General features: G+C 38.6%; 1 protein-coding gene across 1 annotated transcript in view; it reads left to right on the top strand.

Moving 5' to 3' along the window:
* Rpn1 (regulatory particle non-ATPase 1) overlaps positions 1–27,386 on the top strand; it is a 232,069-nt gene that overhangs the window by 138,524 nt on the left and 66,159 nt on the right. The window contains exons 7-8 of the mRNA XM_067140525.2: positions 4,720–4,927; positions 6,306–6,412. Coding sequence (XP_066996626.1) covers positions 4,720–4,927; positions 6,306–6,412 — 315 coding nt within the window. The remainder of the gene's footprint in view (positions 1–4,719; positions 4,928–6,305; positions 6,413–27,386) is intronic.

Raw genomic sequence — 27,386 nt, 5'->3', positions numbered from 1 at the left:
TACTCAAGTTACAATTTATTTTCAACCACCCCGAAAAAAGTTATCATTTTTCTAAAGCAACTCTTTCTCAGCCCAGGATAAATGTTTCAGCAGCAAACTTGAGCTTGTTTTGAAGCACTCAGTCATGGTTATCAGAAACTACAACAACTGTAACCGTACAGTGTGGTACCAAATTTATGAAGAGTAATATTGAAAGGAGGTTTTGTGTACGCCGGACCGTGCGATTAACAGCTGGCCGGGTGGTGAAATCGGGCGCAGTGTTGCTGCGTTCAGTAGTAATCAGGCGCGCAACGAACACAGCTTTTCGTTTACTTTCAACCTTTAATTTTATTTCCTCTTATAAATTCCACAGTTGCTGCATCCCGACATACCTACCTTAGACGAATTAGAGATTTAAGAGCACAGGGCTACAAGATCATCTTTACAGACGAGACCTGGTGCGGACACAACAGTACTATTAAATATGGGTGGCAAGAAAGCGTGGTTGAAGCTTTAGGAAACAACTTTGACAACTATAAACTATACAGAAGGGTACATTCAGCAAATTTATGGATGGCGTGCAGGGTTCAAAACACCGTCTGGAGCTGCGAAATGCTTCATAATTTTACACATCGGAAGTGAAGAAGGATTTCTTGACGGTGCAGAACTTTGTTTTATTGGCAAGATAGGAAGTGGTGATTACCACAATGAGATGAACTTGACTCATTATGAAGAATGGTTCACGAAAGTCCTGAGTTTATTGCCTCAAAGGTCGGCTGTCATTATAGATCAAACTCCATATCATACGAAGATCGATCCTTCATCTAAAAACCCGAACATGTCATGGCTGAAACCTGAAATTATATCTGGGATAACATTAAAGAATATTTCACTACCACCTGGAAATGACAATTATAACAAATTAACTAAATCAGAGCCGATTGTCCTTGCCAGGCCTTATTTTCATACACCGGTAAAGAAGCTGAAACAAGTGCCTAAACGACTTCGACCAGATGTACAGCTTGTTTGGGTACCAGTGGCCCATTGCGAGCGTAATCCAGTCGAGCTCATTTGGGCTTACGTAAAAGGGAAAATAAAAAAAAAAATATGGCTAACACATTAGAAAATGGTAGAGGTATGGAAGCAATTAACGCTTTATGCTTAGAAGCCTTACGTACCGTGATCCCTGAACTCTGGAAACAATGTATTAAACACGCTAAAAAAGGGAAAAATATTGATTGTCTGAAAATGTCCCTTATTTCAAGCCAGTACTATTATTACTACATGAATGACAACAGCACCGATTCATCGGAACACAGTGATTTTTCAGGTGAAGAAAATTGATAGAATTAAATGTAGTAAATATATGTAAATAATAATGCAAATAACTCTTGTAAAAATTGTACAGTGTGATATTTCTAAATTAGGAAGTCAACCATTTTTAAACCTGCCACTGAAGGTCCAAAGCCCTTATGAGAAAAGGTGATGGGAAGTGGAATTCATAGGAGGAAATAAAATTAAAGGTTGAAAGTAAACGAAAAGCTATGTTCGTTGCGCACGTGATTACTACTGAACGCGGCAACACTGCGCCCGATTTCACCACCCGGCCTGCTGTTAATCACGCGGTCCGGCGTTCACAAAATCTCCTTTCAATATTACTCTTCATAAATTCGGTACCACACTGTACGGTTACAGTTGTTGTAGTTTTTTATAACCATGATTGAGTGCTTCAAAACAAGCCCAAGTTTGCTGCTGTACGTTTATCCTGGGCTGAGAAAGAGTTGCTTTAGAAAAATAAGAACTTTTTTCGGGATGGTTGAAAATAAATTGTAACTTGAGTATTACACTACAAATACATGTGGTTATAACATATAAAAATTTCATTACCATCGGACAAGTAGTTTTCCTTGTATATATTCCTAAGTGAGCGCTTCCTAGAGAAGAAGCCAAAAACCTGGGCAATATTTATTACAACCACAAATAAAAAATATTTAATAAACGTCGAAAACAATGTATCTTATATACGCTAACGTAGAATTAAACAAGGAAAATATTGGTATAACTCGCATTGCAATAGGCCTATTGGTTCGTTTGTAATTAAAGCCTAAACTCGAGTATCCATAATAAAACATCCGACAGTAGTCAATCGCAGTACAGTCCTTTTGACCTCCTGAATCCAGGTTTCTGTGCCCTCAGTCTCTACTTTCATAAATCTCATCTACACCCTTGTTCACATTCAGGAGTTCGTCAAAGTAATCCTTCCATCTTTTTCTTATCTCTTCTGCTTGCGATATTCTTTCCCCTACTTTTCTTTTCACTTTAGTGCAGGCTCTTTTTTTCTTTTCCTCCTAACAAGCCCATGTAGCATCCTTTTAATGCTATATTCATTCTCTTCTAACTCTCGCGTAAATCCTTTGCAACTTTTTTCTTCTTATCACCACCTACTACTTTCTTGCACCTTCTTTTTCATTTCCTCATACTTCCTTCCATTTTATTCCTATTCCATACTTACCATGCTTTCTTCTTATATTTTACTGCTTCCTTTACCGTCTTATTCAACCATGAGGTCTCTTTACTTTTCACTCCCTGGCCATGTGGTTAGGGGCGCGCAGCTGTAAGCTTGCATCCGTGAGATAGTGGGTTCGAACCCCACTGTTGGCATCCCTGAAAATGATTTTCCGTGGTTTCTCATTTTCACACCAGGCAAATACTGGAGCTGTACCTTAATTAAGGCCACGGCCACTTCTTCCCTGCCCTAGCCTTCTTGACACATTGTCGCCTTAAGACCAAGAAACCAACTTTTCACTCTTTTAGCTATTCTGCCACAAGCACTCTCTGCACAGCGTACAGATAACTTCTTAAAAATATCCCATTATATTTCCGCAGTCTCTACCTCAGTTGTGGATATGTGTTGTTTCCGTTTATGTTGTAATTTTTCTTTTACTACCATATCTTTTAATTTCCATACTTTTTATCATCGTCTCTCTCATTTCTTTCTTTTTCTCTTATTTTTCCTACTTTCATTTTTGCTACCACTACTCTATGGTCTCCTTCAAAGGCCACTTCTAGCAAGGCTGTTACATCTAACAACCGTCTACAATGTGCTCTTTCCACCAAGTAGTAGTTGATTACTGTCTTTTTCATTCTGTTTCCGCATGGGTTTAACTATCATAAAGTGTATGTACATCATTAAAAATTTCAAGAGGCATGGTAGCCAACTGACATAATGGCAGGCTTCTCACCAAGGCAGCTTTAGTTCAGATTTCTCATAAGACTGGAAGTCCTGTGGCTATCTATGATTATGACATCAGCTGTCTTGAAAATTTTTATAAAAGTAATTCCCCAGAAACTTCTTGAACTTTGTGGGCCGATTGCAGAAACGGCATTTAAACAATGTCTACGGTTAAACAATGCCTAAGAATGGTTGCCGCATTGCAGAGACGTTATTTATCACTTAGACACTGTCTAAAACCGATGTTCAACCGGTCATGTTTAAACACTGCCGAGAGCACTGTTTAACCTCAAATGACAGGAGTGAATCACAATCAGAGGTTATGTACCGTGAAATATGTAATTTGTATTATCATGTTGAGACGATTCCGGGAAGAAAGGTTAGTCCGACGGCCTCTCGGTGGGTCGCCCGGTGCTAAATCGCAGCAATTCGTTTGACATGCACAGGGAGATAATCATAAAATAACGTTTTGCTTTACGAGAGACTTGTTTCTTGAGACTGACAAAGTGACAGTCCGGTAACTGTCAACTTGAATACAATTCTTGGCAATCGATATATTTTATTATATACATGGGGTAATTTCCATGGAATTATAGGTCACTTCGACTACATACATATCACAATTACGTGTCCCAATCATCTGAGGGCTGTCACATACATCAACCGGGAGAGATTCACTTATATTTACTGCCAAGTAAACACACATAATAGTGAAAACTAAAAAGTAGGTTGTATGGGGTTTTTATATATAATCGTATAAGTTTTCGGCAAGTATCAGATAGGAAAAGGCAAGTGATGGTGATTATCGTTTAAAGAGGACTGGGGAAGAAGAGCCGTGGCCATAGTAACAGCCCTAGTATTTGCCTGATGTCAAAATAGGGAAACCACGGAAAGCAATCTTCGCGGCTACCGATGATGCGTTTCGAACCTACGATTTCCAGAATGCAAGCTACATCTATATGGCCCGTACAACACACTCGGTTACACATTACTACTGCTTCATCTTCTCTTTGTCGAAGCTACCGTCTTTATGAGTAGATTACACTCACTGTAACAACGCTATAATGAAAGCTACACTTCCCCGTACGGTGGCGTGTCGCTTTAGTGTCGATAATATTATGAGATTTAATTTGCACCAAAAGCGATACTCTTATCTGTGGGCAAGTCATGCTCAGCCATATTTGAGTAATGTGTAGGAAGTCAAACAGCTGACTAGCGTTCGGCGCGCGCACCGACGAATTTAATTGGTTGTGACAAGCAAAGAGTTGCATGAAAGATACTTCTGTCTCCATTTTCAAACCAAAATTGAAACTTTAAGGGATGTCTAGTTAAATATCGATTGAACATTGTTTATGCAATGGAAGATCATGAATGATTTAGATGTTGTTTAGGTAGACGATGTCTAAGGCTTAAAAATAGTCATCGTTTCTGCAATCGGCCCTGTGTGTTTTGCATTTATATATTTTGTTCTTATAGCTGTTTTAACTATGAACTCTCTATACTTATAGTTGGATATTATGGAGCCTAAAACCCCTGAAGATGTTTACAAATCACACTTGGAGAATTCGAGGCCCCCTTTTGGTGGTGGACAGGTAGATTCAGCTAGGCAGAACTTGGCTGCAAGTTTTGTGAATGGTTTTGTGAATGCTGCTTTTGGACATGACAAATTGCTGATGGAAGATGGAAATAAATGGCTGTACAAAAACAAAGAACATGGTAAAGAAGTTTATCAATTTTTGTTTGTAAAGTATTGTCTTGTTTATAATCGTTAAACTGAAAAGATATGAAACTTTGTTCCTTTTTGTTTAGGAGTTATTTTATTCAGTAAGATTAAAAATAGATTTTAAGCTCAGCATTTAAGACGAGAAGCATGTTGCTAATATCTCACTCGCTTAACATGAGGATTCCGGGTGGTGCTACCACCATGGCATGTGCAATATTAGCACTAACATTTCACATACCGGTAACTTCTTCATACCATCCAGCAGGCTGCTTATTTGGGGCTTGGTTAACCCGGAAGGAAATAGATTTGATTCCACACCACAAAAAGTTGAGTGATAAAAGAATATATATCCTACCACTTTTGGTGAGACACATGGCTCTGGGGTTCACTCAATTTGCAACAGAAATGATTTCCACATTGTTACGGCCACATGTCTTTCTTGGTGTCATACCATATCAGAAATGTATACCGGGTTATATTCTGTAGACGAAGGCAGCCAGGCATACAACTAACCACACTATTCCACATAATGTTGTAGTTATATTAGTAAAAGCCTTTACCTTCTATTACTCTGGGGCATTCATGACTTGTTCAGAAGTGAATTTGCCTACTTTTTTACCTTAAAATATTTCCTCGTATTTCATCCTAGGATGGCAGTCCGTTGCAAGAAATATAATCAAGGTGCAGTTAAAATAAATTCAGGAAACTCAATTATAAAAGGACAGAGTGGTTTTGTAATGAATCTAGACAACAACAAGGGAGTGTGCTGTCACCATTGTTAATCATTGTGAATGAGACAAAGGTAAAATATGGGGACAGGGAGATGAAGGTGATACTGCAGTGTAGGGAGCAAACAGAGAGGTAAGTACAAGGACAACTCAACATGTTGAATGTGATTATTGAAAATTATGGAATTAAAGTGAGCGTGAAAAAGAGTAAGGCAGTGATGTTGACCACTGGAGAACCGAAAGGGAAAGGAATTGTAAAAATAAAGGAACAAAACCATGAGATTGTGGAGAGCTTCAAATACTTCAGAAACGAAAGGATGCAGGATGCAGAGCTGGGTATAGAGATCACTGAAAGGATCCAACAGGGAAATGCATTCAGTATGAAGACAAAATATTATTTTTGGATCTAATTGCCGCCATAAATGATGTACCAAAATATAGTGTGTTCCCTACTATTTCTTAATTTTTCTTCCATGTAATTAATTTTTAAATATTTGTGTACAATCTACCAATAGACAAGCAGCAGTTGGCACTTCAGGCCAGTAGTAGTAGTAGTTCTTGTTATTTCTTATGTGAAATCTAACAAACTTGTAGATCATCTCCTTATGATTCATACTACCACTACATTATTCCTATGTTCTAGGGATGTTGAGTGCTACTGCGTCTCTGGGACTAGTTTTGTTGTGGGATGTGGATGGTGGACTGACACCGATTGACAAATACTTATACTCATCAGAAGATTACATCAAGGTTAGTGATATTCAGTAGCTGCCGGTTTATTGACTGCTTTGTTTTTAAAAAAATATCACTGATGTCTTGCAAGTACTCATAAAATTTTGATGTTGACCTGAAAATAAGCTCCTTTTTCCTCTCTTTCTCTTTAAGGCACTCTTGCTTTGATTTATGCTTTCACAAGGCTTATGTTCTATATCTCTGGACGAACTGAAGGAAAAATTGTTTTGTGAAGATGTGTCTAAGATACTTTCGCTAGTTATTTTTCTTAGTGTGTTCTAACCCCACTGTCAGCAGCCCTGAAAATTGTTTTCCGTGGTTTCCCATTTTCATACCAGGCAGATGCTGAGGCTGTTCCTTAATTAAGGCCACAGTTGCTTCCTTCCCACTCCTAGCTCTTTCCTATTTCATTGTCACTGTAAGATCTATCTGTGTCGGTGCAATGTAAAGCAATTTTTTTTTTTTTTTTTTTAAATTCTGAGTGACATTGTCACTGGCTTCTCATCAAGGGAGCTGCAGTCCAAATCCCAAATAATATATATGGGATACTTGATTCTGATTTCAAGTAACTGAAGGTCTTCAGGGTATATTTACAACATTAAGTGTTTTCCAAAACGACGAGCTTTATCTTGTTCTGTGGGTCAGGATAATAGAATTAATCACAGATACTTTTGATATTGCTTCTTAATCACAAAACTTTATTAATTTTAACATTTTTAAGTAGTGATGATACAAAAAGCTTTACCTTCTTTCCATGAGTTATATTTTAACCTGTTTGAATTGTAAGGTAAATTCTTTGGAGGATAACTTCTGGTGTATAAATCATGATGGACTGATCTTGTAATGATGCATTGCTCCATTTATATTTTAGTGTCCTGCTCTCTTCACCATGTAAATTGTAAAAGACTTGGACTGTAGGTATTAATAATAATTGTGTGTAGTTATTACTAGCTTGGTGCAGTTCTTGTAAAGCAGACCCTTTGACGTGGGTGGGCAGCATTAGCTATGTATACAAAATTGTGTTACTGTGGTGTGCAAGTCACGGAAATCTTCAGGTAACACAAACACTCTGTCCCCAAGCCAAGGGAATTAACCATTCACAGTTGAAATTCTTCAACCCTGAGGTACAAGGAATATTCCTATTCATCTTCCTATATGTGACTAGATTTGTTACCTGTTCATTCCTTTCCATTACTTATATTGATTGACCTATTTGGCTCCTTTTCTCCCTCCATATTTGTTCTGTCATCCTAGTCTTTTACCATCTCCATTCTTCCGCATCTTTGTTGTTCCCTTTTGCTGTGTTTGTTCAGCTTTTTCCTTATCCTACACTCCCGTATCAAAACTAAAAATCTGTTGAAATGGCCCATCTATGGTCCCATTGATGGAAAAATAGATGCAGAAAAACTGATATGGGTAAGGGGAGAGATTGTTATTGCAAAGACTGCTCTACCTCAATGGGTGTTTAAGCCCCCTTCCCCCACTGATGAAAAAATAGATATTCCTATAGAAAAACTGGTATCGGCGAGGGGAGAATTTGTTATTGCAAAGACTGCTGTACACGAAGATGCAAAGATTGTCCTTGTCCTTTCATGTATTTATATTTGTCCTCATCTCTCGTCCCATTGCTCCTTCCCACATCGACTTATAATTGTGTTTATCCTATTATGTGTTCAATCAATCAGTCACTACTGACCTGCATTTAGGGCAGTAGCCCAGGTGGCAGATTCCCTATCTGTTGTATGTTGATCTTTCCTACTTTTAAAGACATCACTCAAACATATTTGTCTACTGATGTCATTCCACGCCATCTCTCCACTGACAGCTCGGAACATACCACTTATGACTTTAAAAAAACATTGAAGGTATTTATTAATCCACCTATTCAGTACTTCTTGTAAAGTCATAACAACTTCCAATACAGATTAATCATGTGGTTTATAACATGTAACATACCATTTATTCCAGGAGACTATCCTCATTTTTTTCGTATTGAAAGTCTGTTAAAAGAAGAACAATAAAACCATAAGTGTAAGTTCTAGAACAATGTTATCAATTTAACCTTGTAAGAATATTTATAGCTGAACATGTTCAAAACTTGAACGAAACATGTCCTATGTTTTAACAATTAAGCAATAAAATAAGGATGAGATCCTAATTTTATAATTGCTTTTAATGTATTGAATAGGTGGAAGTCAAATTTTTATTGTTCGCCTTTTAATATATACTTAGTCGAGCAGCTCATCTCCTTTCTCTAACTCTTCCCAGCTCAAAATTTGCAGCATTTTTGTAACACTACTCTTTTGTCAGAAATCACCAGAACAAATCGAGCTGCTTTTATTTGGATTTTTTCCAGTTCTTGAATCAAGTAATCCTGGTGAGGGTCCCATACACTGGAACCATACTCTAGTTGGGGTCTTACCAGAGACTTATATGCTCTCTCCTTTGCATCCTTACTACAACCCCTAAATGCCCTTATAACCATGTGCAGAGATCTGTACCCTTTATTAACAATCATATTTATGTGATTACCCCAATGAGGGTCATTTCTTATATTAACACCTAGGTACTCACAATGATCCCCAAAAGGAACTTTCACCCCATCAACGCAATAACTAAAACTGAGAGGACTTTTCATATTTGTGAAACTCACAACCCGACTTTTAACCCCGTTTATCATCATACCATTGCCCACCGTCCATCTCGCAACACTATCGAAGTCACCCTGCAGCCGCTCACAATCTTGTAACTTATTTATTACTCTGTACAGAATAACATCATCTGCAAACAGCCTTATCTTTGATTCCACTTCTTCACACATATCATTGATATATATAAGAAAACATAAAGGATACTGCCTTGAGGAATTCCCCTCTTAATCGTTACAGGGTCAGATAAAGCTTCGCCTACTTTAATTGTCTGAGTACTATTTTCTAGAAATATAGCCACCCATTCAGTAACTCTTTTTTCTAGTCCAGTTGCACTCATTATTGCCAGTTGTCTCCCATGATCTACCCTATCAAATGCCTTAGATAGGTCAATCGCAATACACTCCATTTGGCCTCCTGAATCTAGGATATCTGCTATATCTTGCTGGAATCCTACAAGTTGAACTTCAGTGGAATAAACTTTCCTAAACCCGAACTGAATTCTGCCAAACCAGTTCTTAATTTCGCAAATATGTCTAATATAATCAGAAAGAATGCTTTCCCAGAGCTTACATGCATTGCATGTTGAACAGATTGGCCTATAATTTTCAGCTTTATGTCTGTCACCCTTTCCTTTATACACAGGGGCTGCTATAGCAACTCTCCATTCATTTGGTATAGTTCCTTCGTGCAAACAATCAAATAAGTACTTCAGATGTGGTATTTATCCCAACCCATTGCCTTTAGTATACCCCCAGAAATCTTATCAATTTCAGCCACTTTTCTAGTTTTCAACTTTTGTATCTTACTATAAATGTCATTGTTATCATAGGTAAATTTTAATACTTCTTTAGTATTAATCACCTCCTCCATCTGGACACTATCCTTGTAACCAACAATCTTTACATAATGTTGACTGAATACTTCAGCCTTTTGAAGATCCTCACATTCACACTCCCCTTGTTCATTAATAATTCCTGGAATGTCCTTCTTGGAACCTGTTTCTGCTTTAAAGTACCTATAAATACTCTTCCATTTTTCACTAAAATTTGTATGACCACCAATTATGCTTGCCATCATGTTATCCTTATTTGACTTCTTTGCTAGAGTCAATTTCCTAGTAAGTTCCTTCAATTTCTCCTTACTTCCACAGCCATTTCTAACTCTATTTATTTCCAACCTGCACCTCCTTCTTAGTCTCTTTACTTTTCTGTTATAATATAGTGGATCTTTACCATTCCTTACAACCCTTAAACGTACAAACCTATTTTCACATTCCTCAATAATTGCTTTAAACCCATCCCAGAGTCTGTTTACATTTTTATTTACCGTTTTCCACCCATCATAGTTACTTTTTAAAAACTCCCTCATGCCTGTTTTATCAGCCATATGGTACTGCCAAATAGTCCTAATTTTAATACCTTCCTTTCTTTCACATTTATTTTTAACTACCACAAAAACAGCTTCGTGATCGCTAATACAATCTATTACTTTGGTTCCCGTATAGAGCTCATCTGGTTTTACCAGCACCACATCCAGGATATTCTTCCCTTTAGTTGGTTCCGTACCGTGCGAGTTGGCTGTGCGGTCAGGGGCACGCGGCTGTGAGTTTGTATCCGGGAGATAGTGGGTTCGAATCCCACTGTCGGCAGCCCTGAAGATGGTTTTCCGTGGTTTCCCATTTTCACACCAGGCAAATGTACCTTAATGAAGGCCACGGCCGCTTCCTTCCAACTCCCAGGCCTTTCCTATCCCATCGTCGCCATAAGACCTGTCTGTGTCGGTGCGACGTAATGCAACCAGCAAAGAAAAAAAAAGTTCCATCACTTTCTGAATCAGCTGCCCTTCCCATATTAACTTATTTGCCATTTGTTGTTCATGCTTCCTGTGGTTCGCATTACATTCTCAATTGACATTTGGTAATTTGAGATCACCTGCTACTATCACATTCCTTTCCATATCGTTTCCAACATAGCTGATTATCTTATCAAATAATTCTGAATCAGCGTCAGTTCTACCCTTTCCCAGTCTGTACACTGCAAAGACATCAAGTTGCCTATTATCTTTAGCCCTTACCACTCGTCTGTCGGGTGAGGCCCGACATTTCGATATTCCCGTTCTGGTCAAAAATTAGTTGTAGGGTTTTTTCCCGGCGTTTGCTCTATTAACCAGCGTTTCGTCTTAGGTCTGATACTAGACTCGTCAGAGTGGGATGTGTCAGACCCTACCCACTGACGCTGGGGTGTATGCAGGTGAACTTATCAGAAGCCTATTTAAGAGGCGTAGTCTGATAACTGCATACGGGAGATAAAACTCCACAATTGAATTAATGCCCGCCTAGCAATTCCAAATGGAAATTCTAAGTTCCCATAGAGGGAACTAGATATATTTCCACCAATAGAGCATATCAAAAATTAGATATAGGTTTTTTTCCCGGCGTTTGCTCTATTAACCAGCGTTTCGTCTTAGGTCTGACACTAGACTCGTCAGAGTGGGATGTGTCAGACCCTACCCACTGACGCTGGGGTGTATGCAGGTGAACTTATCAGAAGCCTATTTAAGAGGCACAGTCTGATAACTGCATACGGGAGATAAAACTCCACAATGGAATTAATGCCCGCCTAGCAATTCCAAATGGAGAGCACACGCCGGGAAAAAACCCTACATCTAATTTTTGATCTGATTTTTTATATGCTCTATTTGTGGAAATATATCTAGTTCCCTCTGTGGGAACTTAGAATTTCCATTTGGAATTGCTAGGTGGGCATTAATTCTATTATGGAGTTTTATCTCCCGTATGCAGTTATCAGACTGTGCCTCTTAAATAGGCTTCTGATAAGTTCGCCTGCATACACCCCAGCATCAGTGGGTAGGGTCTGACACATCCCACTCTGACGAGTCTAGTGTCAGACCTAAGATGAAACGCTCGTTAATAGAGCAAACGCTGGGGAAAAAAACCTACATCTAATTTTTGATCTGATTTTTGATATGCTCTATTGGTGGAAATATATCTAGTTCCCCCTATGGGTACTTAGAATTTCCATTCCCGTTCCGGTCGCATGTCGGGGGAGACCCGACTTGACATTTTATCGTCTGCCGTCTCTTAACCGACAAAATACACGATGATCCTACTGCCATCTTTTGGTTCCGCGTGGAACATTGTATCCAGATACTATTAGACAGTCAGTCAAAAATCTATTATTTAGATGGCAGTGTAGCCGCCAGCTGTCCACTCACGCACACGAAAGCTTGAGCGATAGTAAACAAACATGGTCGCCATGTGCTCTTCTAGACATATGTATGTTGTATATGTCAGGCAACACACGAAACCACAGTATTTTCGCAGCTCTGCTCCTAATGAATATAACTAATAGCATTTCACGATGCCTACAAGTGAACTAATGATGATCGGTTTGTGTACCGTAACCCAACATGTACCTGATGCTGACGGCTGGCACAATTGGGAACATGCATCATTTTCAGAAATATTTTTTTTGAAAAGTACACCAATGAAATAGTACGTAAACGTATTACATTGTGGTATGTTGCCTTGTTTTCTACCATTAAAAAAATATTTAATAGTGCCTTTCCGCAAGGCGAGTGAAACGGCCTCTGACGTAAGCGGCGCGCTGTGACGTCACGATCCCGTATCGCATGGAGCTCTACCAGCAGTTGTGCATCAGCCGTTGCTAAAAGCCGATTGTTTATTATTCATGATCGCGAATAACTTCAGAATGACAGAAGAAAGGTTCAAAACAGCACAATCAGACAATCTATCATGTGTAGATGTCATCATTCTTGAAAAATAGTGACTTTTGTGGCCGCAGAATTTCGCGGATAAAAAGCAAGTTTGTAAGTGGCATCTTTTATATACGTGCAATGTACTGTAACCCATAGTATTAGGATAACAACTGAACCTGGATAGATATCACATCACTTTCAACATTTCCTTCTAGACAGATTCCCCTATTAAAGAATAACATTACATTTTCGGGCTTTCAGCATTAGTAAAGTAAGAAATCGTATATCAGCACTAACATAAACATATAGGTAGCATTATAGTACTAGTCCGCTTCTGTGGTGTAGTGGTTAATGTGTGCCATTCCCGGAGGCCCGGTTTCGATTCTCGGCTCTGCCATGAAAGTTGAAAACAAATAGTACGAGGGCTGGAACGGGGTCTACTCAGCCTCGGGAGGTCAACCGAGTAGAAGGGTTTCGAATCCCACCTCAGCCATCCTCGAAGTGGTTTTTAGTATTTTCCTACTTCTCCTCCAGGCACCTAAGGCCACGGCCGTTTCCTTCCCTCTTCCTTGTCTATCCCTTCCGATCCTCCCATCCTCCAACAAGGCCCCTGTTGAGCATAACAGGTGAGGCCTCCTGGGCGAGGTAATGGCCCTCCTCACCAGTTTCATCACTATACTCAAAGTCTCACGTTCCAGGACACTGCCCTTGAAGTGGTAGAGGTGAAATCCCTCGCTGAGTCCGAGAGAAAACCAACCCTGAAGGATAAACTGATTAAGAAAGAAAGAAAGAAGGAAAGAAAGAAAGATCATAGTACTATAGGGCTATAATCTATCATTCCCAAAAAAATATATATTTATGGTTGGGACAACTGGCCTACCCACTTCCGGGGCCCATGAAAGAGAATTAAATATCTTTGTGGAGGGAAAAAGTTAAACATGATAAAGGTAAATATGACTTCATCTAGTTTTCACAAGTCGGGCTGAGTGGTTCAGACTGTTGAGGTGCTGGCCTTCTGACCCCAACTTGGCAGGTTCGATCCTGGTTCAGTCCGGTGGTAGTTGAAGGTGCTCAAATACGTCAGCCTCGTGTCGGTAGATTTACTGGCACGTAAAATAACTCCTGCAGGACTAAATTTCTGCACATCGGCGTCTCCGAAAATCGTAGAAGTAGTTAGCGGGGCGTGAAGCCAATAACATTAATTACATTTGGCTTTTAACAAGCTGAGCATATCAGGAAAGAAAAGTGTCCTGGTGACATTTTAGTCGTTCAATACAGGAATGTCTTTGGGTGCTGTTACTTTAATTTTTTTTCTGTTTGCTTTACGTCACACCGTCACATAATGGCGACGATGGGACAGGAAAGGCCTAGGAATGGGAACAAAGCGGCCGTGGCCTTAGGTACAGCCTCAGCATTTGCCTGGTGTGAAAATGGGAAACCACGGAAAACCATCTTCAGGGCTGCCGGCAGTGGGGTTCAAAACCCACTATCTCCCGGATGCGAGCTCACAGCTGCGCGCTCCTAACCGCACGGCCAACTCGCGCGGTATTTTTACCCTTCGGTTTATTGACTTGGCTTGTATAACCTAAAACTTAGGCTAAGTTGGATTATATTTTAAACACCTACATCACTATTTTCACCTGTGTGCAATTATGTTATTTATTTCATTAATATTATGATAATTATTATAATTGAGCATTGTTAACTTATAAGACTCCAACAGACAAGCATTGGTTTTGTGTAGAGTTATACATTTGTTAAATTCACGTCGTTTCCTTTCATGATGTACACGCCTATTCTTTGCTACATTATAGGGTATTTAGATATAGCCTAAATTTCTTTACCAATTAAGCTCTTCAATAAAGACATACATAACTGTCCCATGCCAAGATATATTGGTAGAATTATAGCTGTCAAAATGGTTCATAACCCCTTTGATTTATTATCTTGACATGGATCACCCAAAACATAGGTTAGGTTTGGAGAATACTTTAATAATCAGCATTATTTAATGCACCGTTTATTACTTTCATATTCCAAGATGTAATTGAAGCATTTAAATAAAGCATCATACATTAAAATTTAAAGTTTTACCACTAGAACAGCTGACATGGAAAAGTGATTTGAAAATTCAAACAAATTCATCTTACGTTAAAATTTTCAAAAAAATAAACTGTAGACTTTTCCGATATATCACCAGCATTTCTCCAGCTCGCCAAAATCCATTTCTCCCTAGTTTTAGCGTCTTTGGAACGTTTATAAACAATTTGTTTGGGATGGTATGCGATGTGCTATTGCACATCGGAACTCTACACCATTTATAAGTTTTCTGCCTCACTGTCTGCGCAGGATTCATTTTAAGTCTAAAATATACCACTCAGATTATTATCCAATGTATAGACCTCGAATTTAACCATACTAGACACTAACGTAAAGTAGAAATACGCGAAGTGTATCCTGCTTCTCACAGCACACTACGTGTTATTTCCTCTGCTAATTCAGTCAACCTGTACGATGACGTCAGGCCAATGAGATCGCGTACTTGCGTGACGTGACATTTTCGTAGATTTTTATCATGTTTGGAGTTATTATTTGTACATTCTGATCACATTTTTGAATTCTGCATGCAATTTTGTATCAGATTAGCATATTTTTAATTAAAACCCCGGATCATGCATGTTCCCTATTGTAAATCAACAGATTCAGATTTCAAGAAATCGCCGTTTTCAGTGGTTTCAGGCTACAAACTACCGCGAGGTATGAAACTAGAGACAATAGAGTTTTTCAGTCGCTTTTTAGCGATAATTTGTACACTGAAATTAACGAAACCAATCGGTATGCAATAACGATAATAATAAAAATGCAAAATAACTTGTCTTAAATTCCACATATTGCTTTTATTTGCTCCAGTATAGCTTGCTGTAAATGTGTATAGCCTAACTACAACATTTAAAAGTAAATGCTATCTCCAAAATCGTGAAAGATGAATACAGGTCATATAAGACGTGATAGTACATACATCACACCCTTGCACTATATGTAGAATTGAGAGATATTATTGTCAGTATTCGATTTGTTGTTATTATTACTATTATTATTATTATCATCATCATCATCATCATCTGTATTTCAGTCTCCGAATGTGGTATGAGTAATGTGTTTTGTACTATGGCTGGGAAAACATTGCTATATTGAACTTGGAAACTTTTCATGAGTCATGTGTATATACCAGTGTTCGATGAGATGGACTTCTTGTTATAGTTGGGAACTTCTATGAATCATGCGAATAGCCCAGAATCACATGAGCTTGTTGATGTTGTAGTCGGAAATCTCCAATGAGTCATGTGAAACACCCCAGAGTTTGTTTATGTCTTGGGACCAAGAAGTAATTCAGGGCGTGGTCATGACTAGAGGATCCACTCATGATTGCCTGGCTAGGATCAATCTAGGCGTATGATGTTAGAGGAAGGGGTATGCTGATGTCTATTTAGCATGTGATAAAATGGCGGGAATTAACACACACTGTACGGGAGTGAAATAGTGCGGACACACGATACGGGAGTGAAAAAGGATATACGGTACTGGAGTGACACGGCTGCATTATACTGGACTGGACTTCAAAAGTTTGTGAAAAATAGTATTATTATGTTTGTGAAATGTGACTTATCTACAATTGTGGAGTGCTTACGCATTGGGTATTGTATCACTTTGTGGCAGTCTGGTATTATATGTTGGTGCAAGCTATCTCAGACTTTCCATACTTTATGTTCAGGAATGAGAAGCATGTGTTGCTCAAGTGAATATATGTTTAAAACAAGTGTTAAAGTCAGTGAACACAGTATTATGAGGTACAGTATCTGTGTGAAATAAGTGCTAATTATGAGAATCGGCAAGTCGTGTTGATACAGTCACAGTGAAGGGTTCTTATCTACGTATACTGTATGTACATTGTTCAACGAACCAACTACAAATGGTGGCTTAGTTCTCGCTTTCGTTTTCCCACTGTTTTCTTTGTTGTTGTAAATATGAAGTCTTCCAGTAATATTTTGTTTGTGTGTTATAAGTGTATTTTGGTGTGTTGATGAGCTGCTTATGCACAGATTTTTTTGAGAATATAGTTAGTTATTTTAGAATCAGTGGAGTGATTGATAAACCTAGGTGCAGTTCCTACCTATTTAGTCGTTTTCAGAAGGTTAAATAAGGTCTGAAGCAGATGTACCAGTACGCAGCATTATGTACACACCCTGGGAGGTAAAGAATTGTCATGCTCAATCTAAATTCGAGGGATCCATTCTGGTGAACTCTGGCGCCCATACTGCGGACATTTCGATTAATTATTGTTATTAACTATGTTTATTAATTTATTTATTTCTGTTATTTTATTAAGTTTTTGAGTAATTTTCTTTATGATCATTTATGAACAGTAAAATTAGAAATTGCACCCAAGTGTTGGCAATGGTTATGATATTTTATTATAATTTATTACTAATCACAAATTATTACAAGGATAAAAACTTACATTAAAAGTACGAGTAGTAGGGACAACACAGAGAACTTTAATTTGAGGGGTAAGGGATGGAGATGAGCCTTACACCTAGAATTTGATTTTTGTTATCTTTAACTTTTTCGTAGCTTACAAATTCTTCTTTCACCAGAATGAATACTCCCCCTCCTACCATTCCTATCCTATCTCTACGATACACACTCCAGTTCCGTGAAAATATTTCTGCATCCACTATATAATTTCTCAGCCATGATTCAACTCCTATTACAATATCTGGTAAGTATATATCTATTAAATTACTGAATTTGATTCCTTTCTTTACAATACTTCTACAGTTAAGCACTAACATTTTTATGTCATTCCTACTTGACTTAAATTTCCCTGTACCCTTATCACCGCTCCCTAGGCCACACAGTTTCCCTGAATGTACCTGTCTATAACTCTTCTAAACAAATTTCCTAACTTATATGTACCACTGCAGTTTAAGTGAAGGCCATCTAAGCGCAGATCCTAATCTCCTACTCACCCATTAGGATCTAGAAATTTCACTCCCAGTTTCTCACATACCCACTCCATAGTCTCATTTAAATCCCCAATCACCTTCCAGTCAGTATCCCTCCTACACAGTATTCCACTGATTACAATTTCTCCTTCCTTAAACTTCACCCATGCTGCATTTACCAGATCCCACACATCCCCAACTATGTTGGTACTGCTTGTCTTACATTGTTAGTACCAACGTGAAACACTACCACCTTCTCCTTTCCCTCTTCCTTCTCTTCTACTTTCCTCAACATCTGCCTAAACTTAATTCCTGGATAACACTCTACCCTGGTTCCCTTTCCTCCACACACCTTCCCCACATGTCTAACCCTGGAATCCCCCATGACCAGAGCCTCAACCCTTCCCACCTCATTTGATCCCCTCCCCTCCTGGTCAGCCCTATCTTCTCTCACCACTGCAGAAGCTACTTCCTCCTCCCTTTTCTCCCTCCCATGACCCTGTTTCACCTGTCTTTTCCTATCCACTACTCCACATTTCTGTTTCCTACCTTTTCCCTTCCTCCTACTTCCACACATCTCAGCAACCCTCAGTTGTTCTACCTGCAGTGACTTGTACAGATTTCTCACAGACACCTGTCCTGAATTCTGATCCTGAATAGAGCCCTTAGCCTGCAATCTCCTTCCCCTTGAAACATTTGACCACCTGTCTTCTATAGTTCCCCCTTTCCTTCCCATTCCTGTTTTACACCTACTGTTTCCTGTACATTTTTTTTAGGGCGGCATACTTTCGTTCCTGTCCTCTGAGAGAATCCTAATTATCCCCCTCAAACTCTCCAACTCCTCCATTTAATGCCTGGCCACACCCACAGTTCCTACACTTGCACTCCTTAGCCATTCTTCACGGAATAATGAGAAGAAAAGCAAAAATAAAACAACTTATTCTGTGCAAAATAAAAATGAAAGGAAAGAAGTATTGTCGAGGGTAGTTCACAAAGATCACACAACAAGGTAATTAATATAAGCTACCTACTACTACACTACAATACTTCTTAGTTGTACGAATTTTTTTTCTACAACACTCTGACAGAATGAAAATTGCTGTTAATTTCTGAAAACCAAAAGTAATGCACAAGAATTAGCCTACACAATTCTAAACTGCAGTTAAGTCTACCCTAATTACTACAACAGAATTCTAGTAAGAGAATTAATACAGATACCACAGATACTATACTACACAAATATATCACAGTAATAGAACAAACACACTAATTTATAATAAGATACCTACTATAATACATTACAATAATTTTAAACTATGTTCAGACGTATCCTAATTATAATGCAACAGGTTATTACTAAGCCAGAGGTGCCAACTTTGAAGTGGATTATCAGTAATCGCCCTTCACCCTTGAGAAAAATTTAAAGTCCAAAGCATACGCCTTCCTTCTTGATAACGACACCCCTTTTGCCCTTCCCTCTAGCAATCTATCCAAAATTATATCATATTACACAATAACATTTGCACGCAACCTGTTCGTTCTATGATAAAACATTCCTTGTAGCTTGTTTCTCATGCAGCAGCTGCTTTTCAGTGTAGTTTTTCTTGAAGCATCCTTCCGACTGTGATGAGTCTGATGACATTTTCATTTTCTGAACCATAAGCGATACCAGTGCAGATGTGCTTAATGTAGGCCTCACTTCTTTCTCAATCTTTCTGTCAACTGTCAGGCACACTTAACACAGCAAATACAACATTACTGAAGGATTTGTAGTGGAGAAAAGTAGCGCCTGAGCTCCTTCATTCACAATGAATTTTACAACACTTATGGGTAGCAAAAGGAAGTCACGATCGAATAAGTATCATTGCCAACTCACAAGCATTGAAATAAAGTCGATTTAGGAGAAAGGCTCGAAAGGACTCAACATTTTTCCTTTTCTTTTGTTTCCGTAGAAAATGTTTTCGTGATAATGTCAGCTTTCCCGTAATAATTTCCCCTTTGACCGTAACTCCGTAATCGTGAGGTGAAATCCGTAATAATTACGGATAATCCATAATAGTTGGCACCTCTGCTAAGCACAAACTGAAATTGAAATTGCAATTAAATTTTGAAATTTGCAAGACTACTCAGAATAATAGAATAAGCACTATAATTTCTAATAAGTTACTACAATACACTACAATAGTTATTAAACTACGTTCTATTCCTGTTCATATCTTTATATATGCGACTTCATTCGTCACATGTTTGTTCTTTTCCGGTACTTATATGTTAGATAAGATGCGCACTTGACGGGTAACACGGTATGCCCAGCAGGCAAGTGCCAGACTCTCATTCTGCTAACTCGTATTCATATCCAAGTCTGTTCAGTTGCAAATAATTATTAAATAAATTACAGACATGATACAGGCCTATGGGCTTATGCCGTGTCCAGAAAATAAGGTGTAATTCTCTATGTTTCGCTGAGATTTTCACCTGATTTTCTTAACACGACATGAGCCCAAAATGCCTATATCATATCTATAACTACGGGCCATGAAAGCATCAGTGGTAACAAATAAATTACAATTTACTGATATAATTGAATTATTTGAATTACAGTGTAAATCATCATTCACCGGGCGAGTTGGCTGTGCGGTCAGGGGTGCGCGGCTGTGAGCTTGCATCCGGGAGATAGTGGGTTTGAATCCCACTGTTGGTAGCCGTGAATATGGTTTTCCGTGGTTTCCTATTTTCACACCAGCAAATGCTGGGGCTGTACCCTAATTAAGGCCACGGCTGCATTCTTCCAACTCCTAGGCCTTTCCTATCCCACTGTCGCCATAAGACCTATCTGTGTCGGTGCGACGTAAAGCCACTAGCAAAAAAATCATCATTCTGTTGTTCAACAGCATTTTTCTGGTCTAGTAGCAGGGTCTATTATGTGGCTCTACTGCCTCCGTGTTAGGGTGCACATTGTCCCATTATGGCATAGATCATTCCTTGGGTCTCTTTCCTGTGACTTCCAGTGAGTAGCCCATCTTTGCAGTTGTTTTGACCTCTGCTCCCAGCACATATCCAAACCAGCGTTGATAACTATCGTGCTCTTTCTTCTGAACCAGCACATTGTTTCCTGATGGCTACGTCAGGAACTTGATCCAATCCTGTGACACTGGTAGACACCATTCTGCCTCTTTTGTAGTCAGCCAACTGTGGAGTGCAACAGTATGAAATATGGTGGGATGTTTCTTTGATTTTTGGTTTTTCTATCATCTGCCCTCTGGAGAGGACTGGTTCTGGTCTTTCGAGATGATTCCCTATAGATGACCTGTGGGTGTGTCAGGATGGGGCCCTACCTGAGATGAATTCTAATGCTGGAAACGGCGCAAACACCCTACCCCCAAACCAGAAAATTACCATGTTTTCTTGCTAATTAATGCATTTTTTGACAAAAAAAAAAATACAATTAATTGAAGGAGCAAGAATCCACCTGATTGATACTTTCACTTTTATTTAGCCTTAGGCTATTTCAATAGACATTCAATTTGAAATTTGAAAAGTATACTCAAACAAAGTACCTTTCTTCTTAGTGAGCAGGAATCACAAAAGCTGATTAATATGAACCCAGGACTCCCTACTGCAAGAGCTTTGCCCAAATTGCATAAAAAAGATATACCTATTAGACCGATAATCAACTTTCGTAAGAGCCCTACATATAAAACATCGCAATACATTCATAGATTCTTAACACAAAATTACGTCTACTACGCCAACACAGCCGTAAAAAATTCTAGCAATTTCTGCAAGAGAATTAAGGACTTCAAACTCAAATCCTCTCACACAGTATGTTCCTTCGATATAAAAGATATGTACACCAATATCCCCATAGAGAAGGCTATTAAAATCATAAAAACCAACCTATTAGAATATAAAAAGGTAAGCATACCCGAAATAGAAGAGTTTATGGTTATCCTTGAATTCGTACTTAGTCAGAACTATTTTATGTTTAACGGTAAGATTTATCGGCAGGATGGCCTCCCCATGGGCGCTCCAGCCTCGGGCATACTAGCAAACATTTACTTGGATTACTTGGAACATTCCTACATTATAGACCATATCAAAGGACTTGATTTATGGGTACGCTACGTTGATGATACGTACGCCATAATTGACAAGGATCATAATGACAGTTCTAGCATTTTACACATGTTGAACACCTTAGACCCCAATATACAGTTTACGGTTGAAGAAGAAGAAAATGATTCGATTAATTTTTTAGACGTGACCACAACTAAAAAAGACAACCAATTTCACTTTAGTATTTATAGAAAACCTACATTCACCCCAACAACCATTCATAGTAACTCCCTACACCCTGATTCACACAAAAAATCAGCGTACCACAGTTTTATCAACAGAGCTTTTGAAATCCTGTTAAACAACAAAGAGAGAAATAAAGAATTAGCCTTCATTCGACAGCAGGCCCTTATTAATGGTTTTAATTTAAAAACCATTAACGGATTAATTGCCAAACGCAAGCATGAACTACAAACAAACTTAACAAAACAATCAGAGCATACAAAAAAGTACGTAAGGTTCACCTTTAACAATCCCAACATTTATGCAATTACCAATTTATTCAAGAAGCATGACATCAAAATAGCGTTCTCAACAAATAACAATACAAGACATAAATTTTTCAACCACAATATGGTCAATCGAAATAGCGAGGAGCGGTTCCAGGATTCAGGTGTTTATAAACTAACATGGAATCAGTGCAAGGCCACATACATAGGGCAATCTGGACGTAACTTCACAATAAGGTACTTAGAACACGTCAATGCGGAGAAACATAAAAGATTCTCTGCAATGGGAGTACACACGAGTGAAACAGGCCATAGATTCACAGACATTAAACAAGACCTAGTAATTCTCAATAGGCTAAACAAGGGAAGGTTAATGAGCAGTCTAGAAAATATTCATATACTTCTAGACAAGTCATTTAATAAGGACAAGAATTTGAATGAAGTAAACGAACAGAGAATCCCCTTATTTGAATGCATATCGAGATATATTGAGTTATTACGAAGGAAGCAAACACGCCCAGCGCACACTTCAAGCAATCACAAGGCCGACACGTCACAAGCAGAAACCTCCTCCCCGCCCGATATAACAAATGACGACGCGTCCGCATTTCCCCTCCCTCCTAACCAGGCTAACTCACGAACTACAGCACACAGTTACAATACAAGGTTGAAGGCAGCCGGATTAAACCCACTCCCGTAGTACGGGAAGTTAAACTAACATGCAAGACAAGGGTAAGTTTACACTTTTATACTTTCCTACACTCAAAGACTTATTATCCGTTACGTTTTTCAAACTCCAACTAATAGCCGCATTTTTCCTGCCAGTTACAGGTCGTGATACAGACGATCCAACTGTTTTCATTCAAACTACAAATTAGCAAACTTCATATTCGAAACAAGCCACACCTCTCCACCCAACAGGAGATAAGAGACGTGATAACACCGGATGCCTTCTTAAGGAAACTTTTTACCAATAGCTCAACAGAAATACTTCACATAGTGCACACAAGTTCTTCAGTAATCAACGAACTTATGGAAAATTCACAAGACTTATAGTGAACTATATTTTAGTCCACCAGTGTTTTTAACATTAAGATTTTTAATAATAAGTCATAGTTTAACTAACAATCGCCTTCAATGCATTCCCCCCCCCCTCTACCCCCCCCCCTCCACATCCATTCACACACGCACTACTAACACTTGTTTTTAAGGTTTTAAGAAAATTGTGAGACTGTTTTTAGCTAATTTTACTTTTGCCAAATGTAAGCAGCTGATGATGAATGCAATGCATTCGAAACATGTTCTGAACTTTTAATTTAATGTCTATTGAAATAGCCTATGTATGTATGTTTAGTCCTCAGCCCGAAGGCTTGTTGGATCCTCAACAGCTCCGCCATCAGCTGTCGTAGATGGCCTAGGCATCACTGAAGAGGCGTACTAGGGAAATGAGGAGTGAGGTAGTTTCCCGTTGCTTTCCTCACTGAGCCAGCAGTTGCTATTACATATCAGTCTGCCAAGCCCACTGAAATGCATGCACCAACTGACCCTATGAGCAATATTTTCACACCATTCATAGCAGGGACTGGCTGCAGAAGGAATGGCATTACTAGCATCACTCATACCACAGTCACTTTCATTTTGTCAAAGCCAAGGATAAAGCTGAGACAGATCAATGAAAGTAATAAGATTGCTCTAGCCCATACCAGAAGACATAGTGCACTGTAAACACTAGGTCCCGCCAGCAAAGGCATGAAATAGCCTAAGGCTAAATAAAAGTGAAAGTATCGATCAGGTGGATTCTTGCTCCTTCAATTAATTGGATCATATAGTCGATACGGATATGAAGTGGATAGTATGTAAAAAAAAATACAGGCGAAAACTCCGGATGCATAAATTATTCAAGGAATTCAGATATTTAAAAATTATTTACATTTAAAAGATACATCAAATATAATATAAACACAAGTGGTTCAACTCATTTACAGTTATCATCATTTGGCATAAAATTCTGTCCAAATTCCTACTCCATTAACGCATCACGGCACCAGTAGGAATTTCTTTTCAGTACAACACTTTTATCACAATTGTCTAGTTTTACCTTCTATGACTGTGAGCGAGGTTTACCTGAAGTTTGGACTTTACTTCTGTCCTTATCCTTATTGTATGCACAAAGACGCACACACGAGATGCTGTCAGTTGTGTTCACTGTTTTATTTACAAATTATATTCACATTAATAGTTACACGTCAAATGAACCACCATCTTGAACTCAATCGACTACGGAACACTTGACAAAATCACATGTGGTACCAATACAACATAACCATTTCAAAAGCAAAATCACAACATGAGTTCACATACTTAACTCGACTAACAACTCTCACTAACAACTCAACTAAACAACCCAAGACTGTCCTTTATATACCTTGCCTGGGCAGGCTTCCAGAAAAGTATAACACAGCATGCTTCCCATGTCTCCAATAACCTATATACAAATGAATAGAATATTCTATAAAATCGAGTGACATCAGGACAAATGTGTGTTGTTCTAGACCCTTACCCTGTGTTGCACAACATTAAATCGGATTTATACATCATATTTACAGGTAATAATAAATTATATACTATTAATTACATGTTCTTACATTAAATAAAGTCGTATTAATAAACATACAACAGAAGTATCGTGACATAACCTCACATGTTCTGTTACACAAGACAGATCGATCATACAACACAGAAATAATAAATGATACAACCATGATTTATACCAAATAAAGTCCATACACAACTATGTAGATTATAATAATAGATGTAAACAGCTTCATAAATCAAAATACCAGCATATATAGCCACAAGTCATAATAATAATAATAATAATAATAATAATAATAATGGCCTGGTGGCCATGATCGTTCAGGTGTTGAAGTCTAAACGCTCTGACACTGAGGTTAGTCGGTACGAGTTCAGTTGGTCGAAAAATTTTCACCATCAGAATGTTGGCCGGCAGGGTAGGGGAAGTATGTATGTATGTATGTATGTATGTATGTATGTATGTATGTATGTGTGTGTGTGTGTGTGTATGTTCAGTCCGTCAGCGATGCCGCTGGTGGGATCCTCAACAGCTCTGCCATCAGCTGTCTTAGATGGCCTAGGCATCACTGAAGAGGAGTACTAGGGAAATGAGGAGTGAGGTAGTTTTCCGTTGCTTTCCTCACCGAGCCAGAGTTGCTATTACATATCAGTATGCCAAGCCCACTGAAATGCATACACCAACCGACCCTATGACCAACATTTTCACACCACTCATAGCAAGGACTGGCTGCATAAGGATTGGCATTACTAGCATCGCTCATACCTCAGTCACTTTCATGTTGTCAAAGTCAAGGATAAGACAGAGACAGATCTATGAAAGTAACAAAGTTGCTCTAGCCTATACCAGAAGACATAGTGCACTGTAAACACAAGGTCCTGCCAGCAAGGCAGGTAGGAGAAGTGGTGGTGTACAATTTCTAATCACTAGATTGCGTGCCAGAAGCCTGGATTAAATTCCAAACCTCTCCGCAATGCTCATGGAGTGAGGGCATATGACGCTGTTGATGGTGTTGTCCATATTTCAAATGACTTTGTAGTTTTAGTTTTACATTGTTAATTGTCTGCTTTCTTGTTTCACATTTTTATCTAATATTTAAGTTTACCATTTTAAGTTTGACTAAAGGCTGAAGCTGCCCTCTAGAAAGGGTGAAACATGTACCATTAATCTATATAGTTGTTTATAAATGTAACCACAGAACAGTGGATTGTATTGAATAGGTGGAACAGTAAAAATACCTTTGTTATTTCTTATATAACTGGTATGTTCCGAGCTGTCAGCGGAGAGATGGCGTGGAATGACCTTATTAATCGCATAAGTTTGAGTGGTGTCTTTAAAAGTAGGAAAGATCACAATATGAAGATAAAGTCGGAATTTAAGAGGGCAAATTGGGGCAGATATTTGTGTACAGGAAGGTGAGTTAGGGATTGGAATAACTTACCAAGGGAGATGTTCAGTAATTTTTCAATTTCTTTGCAATCGTTTAAGAAAAGGCTAGGAAAACAACAGATAGTGAATCTGCCACCTGGGCAACTGCCCTAAATGCAGTTCAGTATTTATTGATTGATTGATTGATTGATTGATTGATTGATTGATTGATTGATTGATTGATTGATTGATTGATTGATTGATTGATTGATATCTTGTCTGCCATTGTTGATACATCATCAGTTCTAGTTTACTAGCAAATACTTCTAGAAGAAGTTGTGAATTTGTTTGGTGGCAGTATCCATCAGGCGTGTTTTCTCCTTGGAATGTGGAATGCTTTTGTACTAAATACATCCCTTTACTTGTGACATTTGGAGCAAATTAACATAATAATTTGTAATAGGTTTGAACCATTTCCTTGTTGTGACTTGTTTCCCTTATTTACTGTTTGGTTACTGACATATGATGGCTAAATTTTTGCAGTTAAATGATGAAGATATTGTCATTGAATGAAATACACTAGGCTAAGTGGTTAGTGTCCTGGCCTTTTGGTCCAAGAGGTCCTGGTTCGATTCCCAGGCAGGTCAAGGATTTTAACCCTTATTGGTTAATTCCAGTGGCTAAGGGTGGGTGTGTGTCTCTCTCTCTCTCTCTCTCTCTCTCTCTCTCTCTCTCTCTCTGCACGCGCGAGTCATCTTCGTCCATTAGATTTAATCACAGGTAGGTCCCCATCCTCACAGATGCAAAGTTGCCTCTATGGTGTCAGTTCAGGTGACGAGTCTGATCTAGATGATAGTCGTTTAGGTGGAGTGATGAATGTAGTGAACTAGCGTAAATGGTTAGTGTGCTGTCCTTTTGGTCCAAGAGGTCCCAGGTTCAATTCCCAGCCAGATCGGGGATTTTAAACTTTATGGGTTAATTCTAGAGGTTGCCTCTCTGGTGTCAATTCAAGTGACCTGCACCAGGCCTCTCCAGAGGCCACACTTTATTATAGTGTGTAATTAGTAAAGT

This window comes from Anabrus simplex, chromosome 2, assembly GCF_040414725.1.
Source record: "Anabrus simplex isolate iqAnaSimp1 chromosome 2, ASM4041472v1, whole genome shotgun sequence".
NCBI lineage: Eukaryota > Metazoa > Arthropoda > Insecta > Orthoptera > Tettigoniidae > Anabrus > Anabrus simplex.
The sequence above is the reverse complement of the archived record's forward strand: the minus strand, read 5'-3'. Positions and strand labels throughout refer to the sequence as shown.